The 18,788-nt window shown below is 43.0% G+C and overlaps 1 protein-coding gene across 1 annotated transcript in view; it reads right to left on the bottom strand.

Moving 5' to 3' along the window:
* Positions 1 to 5,770: 5,770 nt before the first annotated feature.
* The window catches only part of LOC139694179 (venom serine protease-like), a 28,113-nt gene continuing 15,095 nt past the window's right edge, over positions 5,771 to 18,788 (bottom strand). The window contains 5 exon segments of the mRNA XM_071592609.1: positions 5,771 to 6,083; positions 11,956 to 12,109; positions 14,863 to 15,017; positions 15,598 to 15,697; positions 17,157 to 17,495. Coding sequence (XP_071448710.1) covers positions 6,061 to 6,083; positions 11,956 to 12,109; positions 14,863 to 15,017; positions 15,598 to 15,697; positions 17,157 to 17,495 — 771 coding nt within the window. The 3' untranslated portion in view covers positions 5,771 to 6,060.

Here is an 18,788-nt window from a genome sequence, read left to right as displayed (position 1 = left end):
GAAGTTTCTTCACATAGCACCACGGATTTGATGATTTGAGGCAAGCATTTATTTCATCGGCAGCAGTCGATCTTGGAATGAAGGGCAGTGTTTGGCCGAAATCGCCAGGCAGTAAAATCATTACGCCACCAAAGCATCTCGAGTCATTGCGCAGGTCTTTCAATGTCCGGTCAAGTGCTTCAAATGCGCGTCTGTGCGCCTTCGTGCATTCGCCTCATATTATTGTAGATGCTATTAAAATTTTGGCCATTGCGGAATGTTTCGAAATGTGACATGTCACTTGTGCAGAATTGTGTAGGTTTTACGGCCACTGTAACGCTGAATGATCCGCACAGCATATTTCCAACAATGTGGCGGCCATGTCAGAAGAAGCAGCTGCTACCGCAATGTCCGATTTCGAACGAACAGTGGCCAACGGCAATGATATGAGGAATGTCTTCCCAGTTCCACCAGGGGCGTCGAGGAAAAAGAAGCCACCATTTCCATCATCAATTGCCTTCATTAATTTATCATATACTTCTTTCTGTTGGGGGTTCATCAGGGGTACATTCGTTTAAACTGATTGGTCATATCGATCATGTTCACGTTCCAATTCTCGATTAAACGCGTCGTCCATTCCACGGTCTGGCGATGGCATTCTCAACTTCACTAATAAAATATCGCGCATAAGGGAGAACACATGTCTTCAATCAACAGCAAAGCCTGGTTATGCATCTCCTCATTTACCTCCATGCCAATATTTCTTAAACTTATACGAATTCGATGTGACATGTCTTCTGACATGTTATCCTTGTGTTTGTTCCTAAGTTCACGTGGAATGGATGGGAAACATGTCGAAAGGATTACGTAATTCCGCGCACACTATCGATATCATGCAAAAGATTTTACTTAAATCAATGTTGAAATAATAATGCAACTCTTACTGGAATAATGAAATAAATCCGCTAATTTTTTATGGGCATTATTTGTGTTTTTTATTTTTTATTTGTCCAATGCCATTGACGTGATGTTGCTTTGGATTAAATAAATAATATCCCAAGATTTCCGAATGCGTTTCTCCTCTCGTTTGCCCCTTTAATCCACTGGCCTCTTCTCTCACTTCCCTCCCTTCCTCGTCGACATATGCCATCATACGACCTTCCTTTAATCCCTTCCCTCGGGTCTCCCACTGCGGCCCTGCCTGTTTACGTGTCCCGTAATCTTCACAGGATGCTATCGTGTCTCTCCCATGCGATGACTTCCTTAAACGTTTGTCATTCAGCTTCTTCTTCCTCGCCTTACGCTTTCACTGAAGCACTTCTTTAGTTATTTTTTTGATAATTATAATTTGATAAGTATCACCCTCCGATTCAGCTTTGTCTTCTTACAAGTAATAATCCACCCTATTCCGCTCTGATTCTGCAATCTACTTTCCCTCTGCTGCTGCACAGAAAATTGCGCTTCATCTTCCAGGCCAGTGCTGTCGGCTGCAAATGGTTTCGCCTTTCTGTGGGACTCTTTCTCCGCCTTGGCTTTTCTCCCTTATAATGCTTACAAAATCAGCAATAATATAATATCCGCGATACTTATATCCTTCCACTCTATATAAGTGCCCTTCCAAAGTTACTGAACTCTTCCATCTGCATATATATATATATATATATATATATATATATATATATATATATATATATATATATATATATATATATATATATATATATACATTCAAACACGAAATCCCGCCAAACGGCGAATAAATACTCATATATACAGAAACATATATAAGGAAAAGGGATAGGAACACGTATAAAGGACGAACACAATAGAGGTGGGGAAGGCGGAATCGAACGGATCACAAGAGTAAAAATATCTCCTCAACCGGGACTCGAACACCGGATCTTTCCACTTGCCGGGCGGATGCTCTTAACCAAACTATTAACTTAACTTAACTATTGTGTTCGTCCTTTATACGTGTTCCTATCCCTTTTCCTTATATATGTTTCTGTATATATGAGTATATATATATATTTATTTATTTATTTATTTATTTATTCAGTAAAAGTCCGAAAACAGCACATTTAGGCCTTTACATCGAACTATTAACAACGATAACAATGTCACATTTACAAACACCCAAGCCCTAGATGGAGGGAAACTCACCCAGGCGGGAATCGAACCCGCGACCCTTGGAATGGTAGACGAGGACGTTACCCCGCCGCCACCGGGGCCGGCGAATATATATATATATATATGTGTGTGTGTGTGTGTGTGTGTGTGTGTGTGTGTGTGTGTGTGTGTGTGTGTGTGTGTGTGTGTGTGTGTGTGTGTGTGTGTGTGTGTGTGTGTGTGTGTGTGTGTGTGTGTGTGTGTGTGTGTGTGTGTGTGTGTGTGTGTGTGTGTGTGTGTGTGTGTGTGTGTGTGTGTGTGTGTGTGTGTGTGTGTGTGTGTGTGTGTGTGTGTGTGTGTGTGTGTGTGTGTGTGTGTGTGTGTGTGTGTGTGTGTGTGTGTGTGTGTGTGTGTGTGTGTGTGTGTGTGTGTGTGTGTGTGTGTGTGTGTGTGTGTGTGTGTGTGTGTGTGTGTGTGTGTGTGTGTGTGTGTGTGTGTGTGTGTGTGTGTGTGTGTGTGTGTGTGTGTGTGTGTGTGTGTGTGTGTGTGTGTGTGTGTGTGTGTGTGTGTGTGTGTGTGTGTGTGTGTGTGTGTGTGTGTGTGTGTGTGTGTGTGTGTGTGTGTGTGTGTGTGTGTGTGTGTGTGTGTGTGTGTGTGTGTGTGTGTGTGTGTGTGTGTGTGTGTGTGTGTGTGTGTGTGTGTGTGTGTGTGTGTGTGTGTGTGTGTGTGTGTGTGTGTGTGTGTGTGTGTGTGTGTGTGTGTGTGTGTGTGTGTGTGTGTGTGTGTGTGTGTGTGTGTGTGTGTGTGTGTGTGTGTGTGTGTGTGTGTGTGTGTGTGTGTGTGTGTGTGTGTGTGTGTGTGTGTGTGTGTGTGTGTGTGTGTGTGTGTGTGTGTGTGTGTGTGTGTGTGTGTGTGTGTGTGTGTGTGTGTGTGTGTGTGTGTGTGTGTGTGTGTGTGTGTGTGTGTGTGTGTGTGTGTGTGTGTGTGTGTGTGTGTGTGTGTGTGTGTGTGTGTGTGTGTGTGTGTGTGTGTGTGTGTGTGTGTGTGTGTGTGTGTGTGTGTGTGTGTGTGTGTGTGTGTGTGTGTGTGTGTGTGTGTGTGTGTGTGTGTGTGTGTGTGTGTGTGTGTGTGTGTGTGTGTGTGTGTGTGTGTGTGTGTGTGTGTGTGTGTGTGTGTGTGTGTGTGTGTGTGTGTGTGTGTGTGTGTGTGTGTGTGTGTGTGTGTGTGTGTGTGTGTGTGTGTGTGTGTGTGTGTGTGTGTGTGTGTGTGTGTGTGTGTGTGTGTGTGTGTGTGTGTGTGTGTGTGTGTGTGTGTGTGTGTGTGTGTGTGTGTGTGTGTGTGTGTGTGTGTGTGTGTGTGTGTGTGTGTGTGTGTGTGTGTGTGTGTGTGTGTGTGTGTGTGTGTGTGTGTGTGTGTGTGTGTGTGTGTGTGTGTGTGTGTGTGTGTGTGTGTGTGTGTGTGTGTGTGTGTGTGTGTGTGTGTGTGTGTGTGTGTGTGTGTGTGTGTGTGTGTGTGTGTGTGTGTGTGTGTGTGTGTGTGTGTGTGTGTGTGTGTGTGTGTGTGTGTGTGTGTGTGTGTGTGTGTGTGTGTGTGTGTGTGTGTGTGTGTGTGTGTGTGTGTGTGTGTGTGTGTATACATATATATATATATATATATATATATATATATATATATATATATATGTATGTATATATATATATATATATATATATATATATATATATATATATCCCCCCCTCTCTCTCTTTTTTTCCTCTTTTACAACTTCAGTAGTCTCCAGAAAAAAAACAACCTACCGTTTGTTTTCGCAGGGTTCACGCAAATAATTTCATTTATTCCCTTCTCGGGTCATTCAAATATACTTACAGCCTCCTGGTATGTGTCACAGGCACAGTCTGGCTCACTCATATGTAACTATGGCATTAGTTTCAAGCTTACATTGAAATGTCAACATCACACTGCAACACGGTGTTTGATCGCGGCCGCGAGCCATTTCTTGCGCGTTGTTATGGCAATGAGCAATACAATATTACGTGTCTACGGAGTTTTGATCCATAGATGTGCAACTCGATCCAAAGCAATATTTATACCCTTTTCTACCAATTTTTTAATTAGGTAACGGGAGGATTCTGCAAAATGAGGCAGATGCTTTTCCGGGAAGCGTACCGCAACTAGCACAGATCATAGCAGAGGAGAGTCGATGCACAATGGTGCTAGTTTGAAGAATTATATTAATTTGCACTTTGATCCGAAATAACTTTTCCCGCATTTATTTTTCTCATTTTTGGGGCGGACTGTACCTAGGGATAAGTTCCAGTCGGGTGGTCATTCCAGTGCTGATGCCTTGTTAAAAATACTATTGATAAATTATTTTGATACCTCAAGGGGATTTCCCGTTAGTAACTATAAATTAGACCTGGTCACTGTAACTATGATGGAAGGCAGCGAGAAACCACGAATTATTTGTCTCCTTGTAATGATGGACGCATACTTGAAGACGATGTGTCTTGGTAATGGTAACACTCGGTCCACTGGGTTGCGTGTCGTGTCTGCCCGCCAGAGAGGCAAGCCTTCCGCGGTTGGATCGCACGAAATCCTTGCACAGCGGACGGAGGGAGCAAAGGAGAGGTCCGCCGCCTCTTGAGTAACACTCAAGCCTTGGAAATTTGGGCTGACGCTGAGCTAAGGGTAGTCAGAAAACATGAAAGAAGGAGATGGAGAGTGGACCATTAGCTTTAGCATGCTATTTCGGTGCGGCGTGACTACTTTTCAACTAGTATATAACTTAATTTGAGTTTTGAAGACCGTGAATGAAGTCAGTATTGTATAAATTAACGCACGAAAAAAGAATCAAAGATTGCGTTTCCACAGGAAACAGAATTTTCACAAAGTATTGGCCTCAACCATCTCTCAAATCTGTATGAATTCTTTCCAGTAATCATTTGAATACATTTTTCCATAAAAATATTAATTTTGGTCATTTTAATGAATTGACACGTATCAATCCAAAACAAAACTGTTTTACCTATTTTTCACATTCATCACTTGTTTCACTTTTTACTTACGCGGAATTCGATCGAAAATCGAAATCCTTTAGGAGAAAATTGCAATGCAATTCAATTGGTCAAAACTGGTAATTGATTATCATTATGCTCTCGTATTAGTTCAATAGTTTCAGCCTCAACTTTGTGGAAGTTCATTTTAATAAATGAAAAAGAAACACTTTGTTCCAATCCACCACTTTATTACAGGTACGACTAGTTTCGACGCTACGGCGTCATCCTCAGGTACCTGAGGATGACGCCGTAGCGTCGAAACTAGTCGTACCTGTAATAAAGTGGTGGATTGGAACAAAGTGTTTCTTTTTCATTTATTATGATAATTATTGATGACAATTCATATCACAAGGTTTTTAAAACAGTTTTAATTTCGGCATTTCCAAATTGTAAAAAAGTTTACTATCTATTTCATTCATATTAGTTGCTGTTTGACTCACTTTTCATTTCAGGATGAGAATATGGATTTACGAAGATGCATAAGACAGGGTGTGAATAATTTACTGCAATTGCAGCGTCATTTGTTCAAATTCCTTCTTTTCATGGGTTTTGCCTGAAAAGCGAGATCCACTGTGACATTTGCATCACGAAGAAAAAGCGTAGCGGCTGGTAATTCATTTCTCCGTCAACATTTAATTGGGTGCGGCCTCAATAAGAGGACATTAAATACAATCAAGGAGTCAATAAATACATGCTGCTGGTTTCTTTCATTTAGGATTTTTCCAGCATTAATAATTTAATGTTACATAGAATAGATAAGATATATTTCTGAGCTTCGGTGCATGTTTTCTTCTTGCCGTGCGGTAGGAGTGGTGCCTGTGGTGAAGGGTGCTCTCGATGGGAAGTCGTCTTTGGCGGATCGCTGTCGTCAACACTTTGGCGGTCCCGTGTGTGCGGCCCGCGAAGGAGTCGGAGGTCATGCCACGCAGTATTCCTCGTCTGAAAAAGATCAAGTGGGGTGAGAGAGATCTGACAGCGCACCTCCACTTGCTGATTTCCAGTCGACTGCCGCCTCAGGCCTCGTCCCTCCTATATATCCATCCGGCCGCCGAATAAGCGGCCGATCTGGCATAGGGAGGAAGGACGGTCCGAGACGGACGATCGGCTGGATTATCGGCGTAGGAGATGTACTGCCAGGTCACAACTTGTGACGATTCCTTTATTATATTCATATGCAAAAGTTTCAATTCGGGGTTCGCAAAGAGCGCCCCTTTACCTTTTAACATAGAATGTACGACAGGCATGTTGTCGCAGAACATATTAATGGTACAATCAACTGGACAAATTTGAATTGCGTGAGACAAACCCATGAGTGCGGCATAGCTTTCCGCTTCGAGAATGGGTTGGTCCGTGTCGAAACACCAAATCTCGGTGATTTCGATCGGCTGGGATTACCCATGCCGCCTGAAAAGGCGTTGCGTCTGTATATACATCAATTCGTGTCGTATATAAACTAAACTTTCGCTTTTTGTGCCATATTCCCGCCTCCCATAATTCCGTTGCCCATTTCACTTGACGCCGACCGAGGTCGGACATCAGGAAGTATGGGAGACAGAGAATATATGCACACCAAGAAATGAAGCCCAAGGCAGAGCGAGCGAGAAGCGTGTTTACCCATCGTTGGAATGGACTTGGTGCCAGGGGAAGAACGGCAACCGTTGCCACTCGCTCGCAGTGACTCGCATGCCGGTTGACCCGCCAGTGTGCGTGGTCGCGAGGAGAGAACATGGCTTATTATGCGGCCGCACCTGAATATTGACAGAATTGTGGCGATTGACAGACTTCCATCGTTTTCGCATGGCCAGCGTGACCTCGTCCCGTCGTCCTCCCGAGCCACGAGGTCATAACGGTGCAAATTTTGGCAACGGCGGACACCTACTCACCGGAATGTGGAGGATGTCCACGAAAGTGAAGGCCCGGGTTGGTCGTTCAAGGATTCCCACGCAATGTAAGTAGGGCGTGTGCATCAACCGCGGATATACATTCGCTCGATGAACTGATTCCATTTAATATTTTGCATCTAATGGACATCCAAATGTCCTCCTCATATTTTGACAATGATACAGGAAACATATAATATATTACGCATACCAGGAATATGAACATTCGGAGATGGATGTCATTTCCAACTGCTAACATATATTACGAAGGATGTTGCAAAGCTCTATCAGAATGGCTAATAGTAGTGTATAGGGTATCCATGTTGTCTGTACCGAGATTTAAAAATATATACTTATATTCTCCGGAGACGGAGTTGTTTTTGGAGGGAAAAAGTCACTGATATCGACCCCAGCAATTTTTGTTTTCATCTGGCCGGGTCATAGGTGAACATTAATCAACATTTCTTCCACATAAGTGTAAAAAAATAGCACAAAAGATCTGTGTTTAGGATTAAGATTACAATGCAAGAAAGTGGCTGTTACAATGCCTAAGTATTACCAATTCATTGCATGTAGTCGCCCTTTAAGATAAATCAATTATACTTGTACCAAATACATATTACAAGAGCTGGGGTAGGGTTCAAAAGAACTACTTCAGCTGCGACTAAAATGGCAATTATGACGTAAATAATAGAATGTTAAAGATTTTAAATAATGCATCAACTATAGAAAAAGAGCATTTTTTCTCTTCCTGAAAGAATTTGAGACCTTACCTAGTATTCGCTTGTATAAGTGCATGTATACGTATAAAATGACATTACTTTTTATATTATTAATATATACATTATAAACATGTGGTGTGGGACGTGGTAGTCTAGAAGGAGAACGTTGTATAGTACGGAGCGCCTGGGTTCCCTGCCGCATAGGGCTTAGTACTGGGTGAAATTTACCATTACCAATCAAACTGACCTTCGGGTTGATTACATTGTTTATACGTTTGTGTGTGTAAGTGTATATATATATATACATTCAAACACAAAATCCCGCCAAACGGCGAATAAATACTCATCTCTTTATTCTGGCTTTGCGTGCCACGAAACGCACTGTTCCTTTCCTGTATGATGTTGTATGAATTCTATCCCACTGTCCTTTCCTCTTGTGTGGTGTCTATTTATCCTTTGGTGGGTAAAACGGCCCCCTGACGCCATCTCTTGGCTAAAGAATCGGGGCTTGACGACATATTAGACCCACGGATCTCAGGGTAAATTACGTTTCCTCGATAGCTCAAGTGGTTTAGAGCATCCGCCCGGCAAGTGGAAAGATCCGGTGTTCGAGTCCCGGACAAGGAAATATTTTTACTCTTGTGATCCGTTCCATTCCGCCTCCCCCAACTCTATTGTGTTCGTTCTTTATGTGTTCCTATCCCTTTTCCTCATATCTGTTTCTATATATAAGTGAGTGTAGTTATATATATATATATATATATATATATATAGTATATATATAGTATATATATATATCCCTCCCCGGACTACAACCTTGACGTGGTGGAAGGGTTTGTGCGTTCCGATGACCCCTAGAGCTGCGCTGGTGGGAGTAATGACAATTGCTCCTGGTAAGGTCACCCATGCCAGATAGGTCGTAGGTTAGAATAAGGGGTCGAAGGCCACACGAAAGGTAGTCCACGTAGCGTCTGTTCCTCAGTGAGGCGGCTGCAATGTCGTCTGACCCCTGTGGGGCGGCCAGTAAGTGATGGTGTCACGTTAAAAACACTATTGAGGAAAGCAACGGTAAACCACCTCAGTTATCATTCCCAAGATAAATATGATGGACAATACAGAGATTTTGAGTCCTGGTAATTACGGGGCTCTGCCCAATCCGCCATGTGTCGTGCCCGGCATCGGGGGATGCAAGGCTTCCGCGGTCGTCATCCCACGAAACCCTTGCAAGAGAAAACCAGCAGCAGCAGGACAGAAGACGCAGGAGAAGAAGACCAAATTAGTTAGAATAGGAACGTGGAATGTTAGGACAATGATCAGGGTAAGGAAACTGGAGAATATTAAGCGAGAGATGGAAAGGGGAAATATAGATATTTTTTGTCTATGCGAGGTGAGTTGGAAAGATAGCGGGGATTACAGGAGTGATAAGTATAGAATAATATACAGCGGCGGGGACGAGAGCCAACGAGGGGTTCCCATAGTATTAAATGAAGAGGTAGGGAGAAGCGTAGTCAACATAGAGCAGGTAACGGATAGAATACTACTAGTAGAGATAAAAGCAGAACCGACGAATTTGGTTATCATTCAGGTATACATGCCGCCGCGCAACCATAAGGAAGAAGAGGTTGATAGGATAGACGATCAGTTAGAGGAAATAATCTCGTGTGTTCCTATAGGGAAACATTTGATAGTGGTGGGAGATTGGAAAATCGACGGTCGGCGAAGGAAGAGATGGTGACGAGGTCGGGGACTTCGGTTTAGGTGCGAGGAATGACCGCGGGGAGAAAGCAGTACAGAGTAGACACCACAAAAGACGCAGGTATATATGGAAAATGCCAGGTGACTCAAAAAGGTGCCAGCTAGATTATATCCTGGTTTGACACAGGTTTAGGAATAGTGTGATAAATTCTCACAGCATCCCGGGAACGGATGCAGACTCTGACCTCGTTTTAGTTGTTATGAAATGTAGTGTCCGTTTCAAAAAGATAAGGGAGGGGCGGCGAGTTAGAAAATGGAATGTATAAACATTAAATGGTTTGAAAAGGAAAAATACAAACAGGCGGTAGAGGAAATCATGGAGCATGGTAAAGAGTTAAGTACTATCGAAGAAAAATGGGAAAGTATCAAGAAAGGTTTGTCTAGAGCCGCAAAAGACACTATTGGAACCGTTAAAGCTAAAATGACTAGGAAACCATGGATCACGAATGAGATGATTACAAAGATGGATAAGCGGTGAAAATGGAAGAATGTAATTATAGAATTAGGCAAAATGAAGTACAAAAAATTAGAAAATAAATTGAGGCGGGCAACAAATAAAGCAAAAGAAGGATGGTGGAAGAGGCAGTGCGAGGATATGGAAAGTCTGCAGAGGAAGGGTGAATTTGGTGCGCTGTAAAGCAAAGTTAGATATTTATCGGGAAGTAAGAAAATGAGATATATTCTAAAAGTTAGAGATAAGGCGGGTAAGGTAATAGTTGACACAGGGAAGATCCAAGAGAGATGGAAGGAATATATAGAAGAACTGTATAGTAAAGAACTTCGACCAACAAAGTGAGACAATGAAAAAGAATATGACATAGAGGAAGACAGCTTAGGTCCAGGCATACTAGACAATGAGATAGAAAGCTCATTAAGGGAGATGAAACTTAATAAGGCCGTGGGGGTGGATAAAATTCCCGCGGAACTATTGAAATGTTTAGGAAAATGTGGGAGGAAGAGGCTATATGGGCTGATTCGTAGTATTTATGAGGAAGGAATCTGGCCGGAAGAATTTGTGACATCAGTTTTAGTTCCTATCCCGAAAAAGGTAAAGGCTACATCATGTGAGGACTACAGGACAATAAGTTTGATATCCCACGCAGCTAAAGTTGTTCTCAGGATCATTAAAAAAAGGATAGATAGTAGGGCAAATGATTACTTAGGGGATGATCAGTTTGGGTTTAGGAAGGGGAGAGGTACGCGAGATGCCATTGCAGTAATGAGATTATTAATCGAGAGGAATATAGAACACAACCAGGAGGTATTTGCCTGTTTCGTAGTTTTCGAAAAAGCGTTTGATAGAGTGAATTGGGAAAAACTAATGAGTATATTGCAGAAAATAAGAATAGATTGGAGGGAAAGGAGGCTAATCCGCAACGTGTACATGTCTCAGACTGCTCAGGTGCGAGTGGGGAACAGGGAGTCCGGTTGGGCAGTGTTAGGAAGAGGGGTAAGGCTGGGTTGCCTATTATCACCGTTGCTGTTCAACCTGTATGCAGAGGAAATGATTAAAGAGGCATGGGAAGAACTCGAGGTAAGAATGAAAGTGGGCGGAGAATTCGTAAAATCAGTTAGTTTCGCTGATGACCAAGCTTTAGTTTGTCAGTCAGCCAAGGGGTTGCAAGCATTGCTGAGTGAATTGGAAATTCAGTGCGGCAGGTATGGGATGAGAATCAGTATTAATAAAACAAAGCTTATGCGATTTTCCAGAAAGAAAAAGGCTAAGCCAAACATTAAAATAGGAGGGCAGAAACTATAGCAGGTAGAGCAGTTTCAGTATCTCAGAGGTTTTTTGTAGTGGGGATGTAAGGAGAAGAATTGCGCTAGGCAAAGAGGCTTTCACAAGGAGGAAGGAGTTGATGACACGAACGTTGAGTAAGGATGTTAAGAAAAGACTCGTAAAAACTTTGACATGGAGCGTAGCTATGTACGGCGCGGAAACGTGGTCATTGAAGCAGGAGGATAGACGTAGATTGGAGGCTTTTGAAATGTGGGTGTGGAGAAGAATGGAGAAAGTGAAATTGACCGAGAAGAAAACAAATGAGGAAGTACTTTGTACGATGGGCGAAGAGAGGGGGTTTGTTGGGAGAAAGCCTATGGAGGCAGGGAAAATGGATGAAGGGCTTATTGATCGGTAGGGGGATGTTGAAGACTGTAATAGAGGGTAGAATGTTTGGTAAATGAGGAAAGGGCAGGAACAGGATAGGCATGTTGGACGGGATGAAGGGAGGAAAGAAGTACTTGAAGAGATGAAGAGGGGCCTGAATTAGAGTAGGATGTTGTGTGTTGCTAGGAGTCTCAAAGTATTTAATGGGTAGCTTTGTCCATCCAAAAACCTAACTTAACCGGTAGATTACCTTAAAATATATATATGAATAAGTATATATATATATATATATATATATATATATATATATATATATATATATATATACTTATTCAGTGTGTACTCACTGGTGGCGAGGACGATCCAATCCAGGTAAGAGGTGACCCTGGTGTTGACCCCTGGAGAGCTGCCCGCGCAGGACACGCCGTAGCTGATGACCCCCACCAGGTGTACCCGACCCGTCACCCTGTCCAGCCATAGGATTGGACCCCCAGAGTCACTCTGCAGCGGAAAATACGTCATGATAAGCATGAGCATTGTGGGTGTACCACCAATGAGAGCAGGGCCAAGGGAACCAAGGGCCCCCTTCCCTTAACCAAGGGTCATTTTAAACTCCCTATTTTCAGCATGAAAGTGATTTCCAACACTAGTACATGGAAATTGGGCAAGAAATTAAAATTCATGTTGAACATAATATTTTCCGGATACCCATCCTCTCAAGCGATCTTTCCTCGTGCCTTTTCCGTCCCGTGGTGGCAGGTTAATTCGGGATCCATCTAGTCGCCGTTCCGGCTCTCTGTTTCGTGGGCCGTCGTTGCCCCCCCTGAGGGACTGGGCGCGAGGGAGTCGAGACCAACCGATTGCGAAATAACGCCTTCCCTCTGATCTCGGCCGAAGAGGAATTTTTATGCCGGCTGCCGCTGAATGCGAATTACATGCAGATTAGTGTGATGAGCCCTCCACGGTGCAGGCCCAGGCGGGATGGATTACGCCATCGACGTCGAGCAAACCGCACTCGTGTGGTCGACGTAATGTTTGCCAAGCCCACATGCGGGCGAAGGGTGTCGCGAGTATTTCGCACCCCACCACCACCCACTGGTTCTGATCATGAAATCTCGAGCTTCGAGTCTCCAGGAAATTAATATAACATGCGAGGATTGGTCGTATCAACATGGGACATCGAATCGAGGATTGGTCGGTAGCAACCTCTCCCTCCATTGGCTAGCTTTTTTTTCTTCGCGGCCAATCTCTTCGCGGTGCCTTCGTTATCCCTCGTCTCGTATTGCCGTCTCCTTCTCTCTTCGCCCATCTTTTTCAGGTTTTTCGCCCATTGCTATCCTTTCCTTGCCCGTTAGATGTCATTATTCCTCTAATTTTCACGACAGTTCACAACATTTCGTTTTTATTGTCAATATAAAACTGTAAAAGATTTCTCAAACTATCTATATTCTAACGTTTTATGTGCTGTATACACTTTACATTTAAAATACTTTTCTGAAATGCGCGGTAATATTGCTTCCTTCTTTTCACACGTGATCAGTTTTCTTCTTGATTATGCGTGTTTTGTATAGATTGAACTTTTTCATCGCTTTCACTTTGCAGGCTAGTATCATATCTTCTCCGGGTTCCCTTATACATTGTGTGTATGGCAGATTCTGCGGTTCACCAATTTCAATATTATCATTCTATCTTCCCTCCTATTCGCACGCTGCCGCTTATCCTTTCCTCGAAGTTAATTGTCTTCGCAGGCTACACACTAAGGGGGACAGTAAGAAATCCTGCCTCATACCTTCCTTCATTTTATCCTCCTCCCTGCTTTCACCATATCTACACGCTGCTCTCCATGTAGTAGATGGGATCTTGGGCCGTACATGCCGGCTTCCCTCACTACAAGTGGAGGCAATATCATCTTAAAATGCTAAGTAAGTCCTCAGCCGGCGGCGGAGCTATCGCTCAAACAATGAAATTCATCCTCGTCCGCGGGTTTTCCTGCCTTGCAGTCGAAAGAAATGCAATATACATATATATATATATATATATATATATATATATATATATATATATATATATATATATATATATATATATATATATATATATATATATATTAACATCTCTTCGTCATCATATACGAATTATCTTTTCATTTGACTATTTGAAGCGATTGGAGACCATTAGGCAGCATTGGAAATTAACTTTTAAAATATGCCATAAATATGCAGAGCTGCTTATAAATAATGTTGGCAGTGAAGTTTTTTACAAAATATGTTGCCCTCTCGCGTTTAAAATAACCATTCTTAATACCTGTGGACGCAAAATATCAATCAAACACCAATCAATATATCCTACATGCATGGGCATATATATGTTTCGGTTCAATTAATGCGGAGCGAGGGAACGTTTGTCGCCTTTCCTCGCACAGGGCGCCACGCTGTCGTGATACCGTGACAACGTGACCCGAATTTCCATGACAAATTAGCGATCGCCGTGAAGCCATGAAAAGGGAAACAAAACACCGATTCTCCTTCCACTTTCTTTTAGATTGAACACATGCGCATCTCCAGCCGTAGGATTCAGTCAGCCCGAACTGGTTTGATGTAACTCTACCGCCTCTCAAAGAACTCTGGGCTCCAGAGTGACGATACTCATTAGCCTAAAGGAAAGAATTCTACAGGTATACCTCTATGTTTTCCTTTCTATTTGGTATTAATGTAATGTCGAAATATTTTTCAAAAAGTCTGCATGTCTCTTCCAGCTAAACAGTTATTTTATTCGTCTCATTCGTTACACTCAAGTTCAAATTCGGTTTCGCCTTTCTCGCTGCCATTTAAATCTCAGTTAAATGTTACCTGTAGTTTACAAAAAGCGATATACGCATTCAGAGACGACTTCGAATCTATTTTTCGTCGAGGTCCAGAGCGCAAGACTGCCAAAGAGATGAATCCTCTCAACAGAACTGTTCGTTCCGCTGCCGGAACTGAATTATTTTTAGCGAAATTAACGACCATATGAACATACTGTTATATATTTCTGTTTGCAAGTAATTAATCATTTATTTCGACACCATGAGCACTTTCAATACTCATTTGTAGATATCCATAACAGTGATGTCATTGTTGTAATTTCTGGGAACAGAATACCAGATTACCAAAAACAAACAATCTCCTTCGATAGTAACCTCGAGAGTTAACTTTCCCGAGCATCGGCCCACCATCTCTTGCGGGCACCAGGCCTGCGGGCCGGTAGACACTCACCTGGCACGCGTCGGACCCCTCCTCGAAGGTGCAGATCTGGCGGTAGCCCACCTTTCCCTCGTACGCCTCGCTGCAGGACTGGATGGTGATCACGGAGAGGAAGGTCTCCCGTAGGACGTTGGACTCCTCGCCCCCGAAGGAGGTCGTGCCCCACCCTGCGGAGTGGACATGCGTTTACGCGGAAACAATCTCCGAATATCGCCAAACCCTTACTGGGGTCACTTCCCTTTACACTCCCCTGGGGTAAAAAATACCGCCCATGAGCATTCACGGGAAATGCCTCTGAGTGTCGGAGGAAACTGTTTACTGGTTTTATTTGGTGAATGTTATCGACGATGGAGACAATGAAAAAAACTTTTCGTTATCTCCGTGATGAAGGAAAAAGTCATGAAACCAAAATAAAAACATTAAAAACCATTTAGTTTTGTTTAGCATATCCCACTGATAAACCGTACGACAGCATGCAGTCTTTAAAATGCTTTTCATATCAAAACATCTAAATGGTGCATTTATGATCATGCGAAAATGTCTCGTTTAACGCATATTTAGCCATCAACCACGAAATATTTAATTTCTCCTCGTGACTGTTCCTATTCGCCGGTTTTAAGCTCGAGAATCTGGCCCTGAATAGAATAATGAGGCAATAACTTTCGCCGACGATGAATGAACGAAAGGTTTGAGCGATATGATGTTCTCCGCAGGTGACTTCCCCGCGGCGGAGTAATCGAGGCTTACCGAGTGCGGTGACGCGCTGCCCCGCGAACGTGTCGGTCAGGAAGCGGAAGGGAAGGCAGGCTGGGCCCACGTTGTCGTCGAATGCGATGCCCTCGTCGTTCTTGTGACCTGCAGGCAGAGAGCGAAACAGGTCAGCGGTCTCCGCTGGAGAGGAGAGGGGAGAGGTCTTACCGTGTGTGGGCCTTTGGCGACCCGCGATCGGCCCAAAACCCCGCTGCGATGACCAAAATTGGCACCATGGACATTTTTAATCCAATTTATTATTTGTTGTTACGGCAATGGTCATTGATGCCTTTGCACTTAGAGGGGAGAAACACAATTTGGACCAATAAAATAATAATTGAATCGAAATTGGACGAATAAGTATAAGATATGACCATTGTAATATAAATGTTATTGATGCCAACATTCCATAACTATGCCATTGCTCATTAGATTAATTTTTTGTATTTTCTCTAAGTTTAGCTTTTTTTACTTTAAATATCGAAAATTGACCGTTTTTAAAAGAAATGTCTCTAAATAAATATCAACGTCATTGCACTTAATATCTTTATCGACTAATTTGCAAGTAAACTCTGTCTGCGACTTTGCCATTGACTTAAACAGTATCGTATAGCCTCCGAGACAAGAAAATTTAATTTTTTATCCGTTTTTTCCGCAACACCTAACAAACCGGAGTAAGCAAATTTATGAAAGTGTAAGTGATAAATTAAGACTTAAGGCAACACCCTTAAATACATCTACAAGGGAGTGTAGTCATTTCCGAGGGAAAGATAGGAGCTGTTTGCGTTCTCAATCGACCAGCTTCAGGTTGAACGATGCTTACGCGGAGAGGAGGCAGATGGCGTTGGTCCGCGCGTACGCCGAAAGACGGCACACGCATGCGCGGAGAATATGGCTGCGCGCGAAGTTTTAAAATACTGGAGTCGAATTATTTCTCATTTTGGGTCGAAATATTCCCCAAATTTTACGGCGTTCGGGAAGTTTGTCAGGAAGATCACGTGAGGGTAAAATGATTTCTCGTATTAATCGGTTCTGCCGTCCTAATTCCCACAACTCCCCTTCTCGCCCACCCAATCTCATGTAGTTCCGGAGTAATGACCTCTCAGTGTCCGCATTGAACTCGAATCATTTGGTTTCGTCTTGTAGTTTCAGTCGTGCATGTGCTCATTCCTGCCATCCAATAATTTTTTCTCGTCCACCACGATTCCCCAATGTTCAATTCCGAAATTAAATCCTGCACAGTTTCCCAAGCACTCCACGCGTATTAGAAGTAAGGTATAAAATACACGCATTCCACACTTCTCCTCAGCTCAAATAATTCTGCGCTATTCGTGAAGGGATGATGAACCCTAGTTTCCGTAATGCGGCTCTTCCGATGTTCCTGGCTTGCTCTTTCCACGATAGACCCGATGGCTGGGTGACCGCCCGGTTTACGGCGGGAAAGTGGAGCCGCGGAAGGGTAGAGTTAAGCGATTCCTCTCACCCCAGCAGCACGAGAGATGCGCGGAGAGGGTCGGAGGGAGAGGTGGGGGTGGGGGGGAAGCGGACCCACCAACTTTGATGACCGCGATGTCGTTGGCCATGGTTTCCTTGGTGTAGTCCGGGTGGATGACCGTCTCGGAGACGCGATAGAGCCGGGCGGAGGATGTGTCGGCACCCGAGGCGAGGTCATGGTCGCCCACCAGAAGTCCCAGGCCCTTGGGAAAGTCCTTTTCGTGGATGCAGTGGGCAGCCGACACGGCGTAGCGCCTGGACACGATGGTGGCGCCGCAGAACACCCTACGGTCCACGGGATCTACGACGCCCGCCATCATGGGGAACTCGTTGACTCCCGTCTCTATGCCGCCCACGATTCGCATCTGCCGAGAGAGAGATTAGCCCTCTGAGGCGATTGCCTAAGCGAGTACCGGGAGTTAAATGCAAACGTTTGAGGGCATCTAATGGAGCAGTAGTAGTACCAAGTCACCCAACAAGGAAGTGTTTTACATAAAGACATGAGAAGTAGGTCAGAAATCAAAAGATGTTTTGCGCTAGGCGAATAAACTTAAACAAGAATAATGGATTTGATGATGGCAGGGCTTTGAATAAATGTATTTGCAATGGAGCGCAATTCGGTGTGGCTTCGAATTGCATTGATCTTGCAGTCCCGAGGACGATGGCAGATTGGAGGATTTAGAGATTTGAAAATGTGTAGAAAATGATGTAAAAAGTGAAATCGTCCAGAATGATGAATGGATGTGAGCGAAGTGTCGGGATTTGGGTGGGATTAATGCCAGGGGACGAGAATAGATCGTCGGGAAGTGATGGAAGGAGGCCCGGGGAAAGAGGGGCGTGGCTCACATTGAGTGGCGTGAATCTTGGATGTAGATCTTTGCAATGACGGTAACGAGGGCGTGTGGCAAGGGGTGTTAAGGTACAAGCCATGCATGCAAAGATACGCTATTTTACATAAATATTAACTTACATATTTCAAAATATACCAATATAAAAACATGTCCATCTGAATGCATAAAATCCTATGAACAACACTAAATTGTAGTCACGTGTTTCACCAAATGATTCCTTATTTGGTATTACTAATTCTAATAATAGGGCTCCCAGAAAAACTATTTTTGAAAAACTAGAAATCTCTTCCTTGTATATATATTCTTGAAACAGTGTCTCTTATTAAAAAAAATAAAGACATGTTTATTAAAAATTGTGACCTTCATAGTCATAATACGAGAAGCCAAAATGCATTCCATGTAAGTCAGCACAGAGTAAATAAAACGATTAAAGGGATAGATCATCAGGGAATACTTATGTACAATAAATTGCCTGCTTATATTAAAAATATCAAAAGTTCCTTTAAATTCAAGTGCGCCGTGAAAAAACTACTTTCATGTAAATTATTCTATAGTGTAGATGATTTTCTAATGCATTACATTTTAAATGTATAATTGAAATGTGTTAATCCCAAAAAAATTGTAAATTGCATGTATTTGTATTTTTCATATTGTTTTGATATTTTGCATAATGTTTTTTTTATTGATATGAAGTGTAAAACATGTATTGACAAAGCAATGCATAATTCTATGCTTAGGGTGAATGAATAAATTGAATTTAATTACACAGTTTAAAGAAGGTTTCGGATGGACACAAACTTAACCCCCGACATTTCATAGCCTCGCTTAACAAGACGCGACCTG

Source organism: Hetaerina americana, unplaced genomic scaffold, assembly GCF_022747635.1.
Source record: "Hetaerina americana unplaced genomic scaffold, ioHetAmer1.1.p SCAF_5, whole genome shotgun sequence".
In the NCBI taxonomy this organism is placed as follows: domain Eukaryota; kingdom Metazoa; phylum Arthropoda; class Insecta; order Odonata; family Calopterygidae; genus Hetaerina; species Hetaerina americana.
The sequence above is the reverse complement of the archived record's forward strand: the minus strand, read 5'-3'. Positions and strand labels throughout refer to the sequence as shown.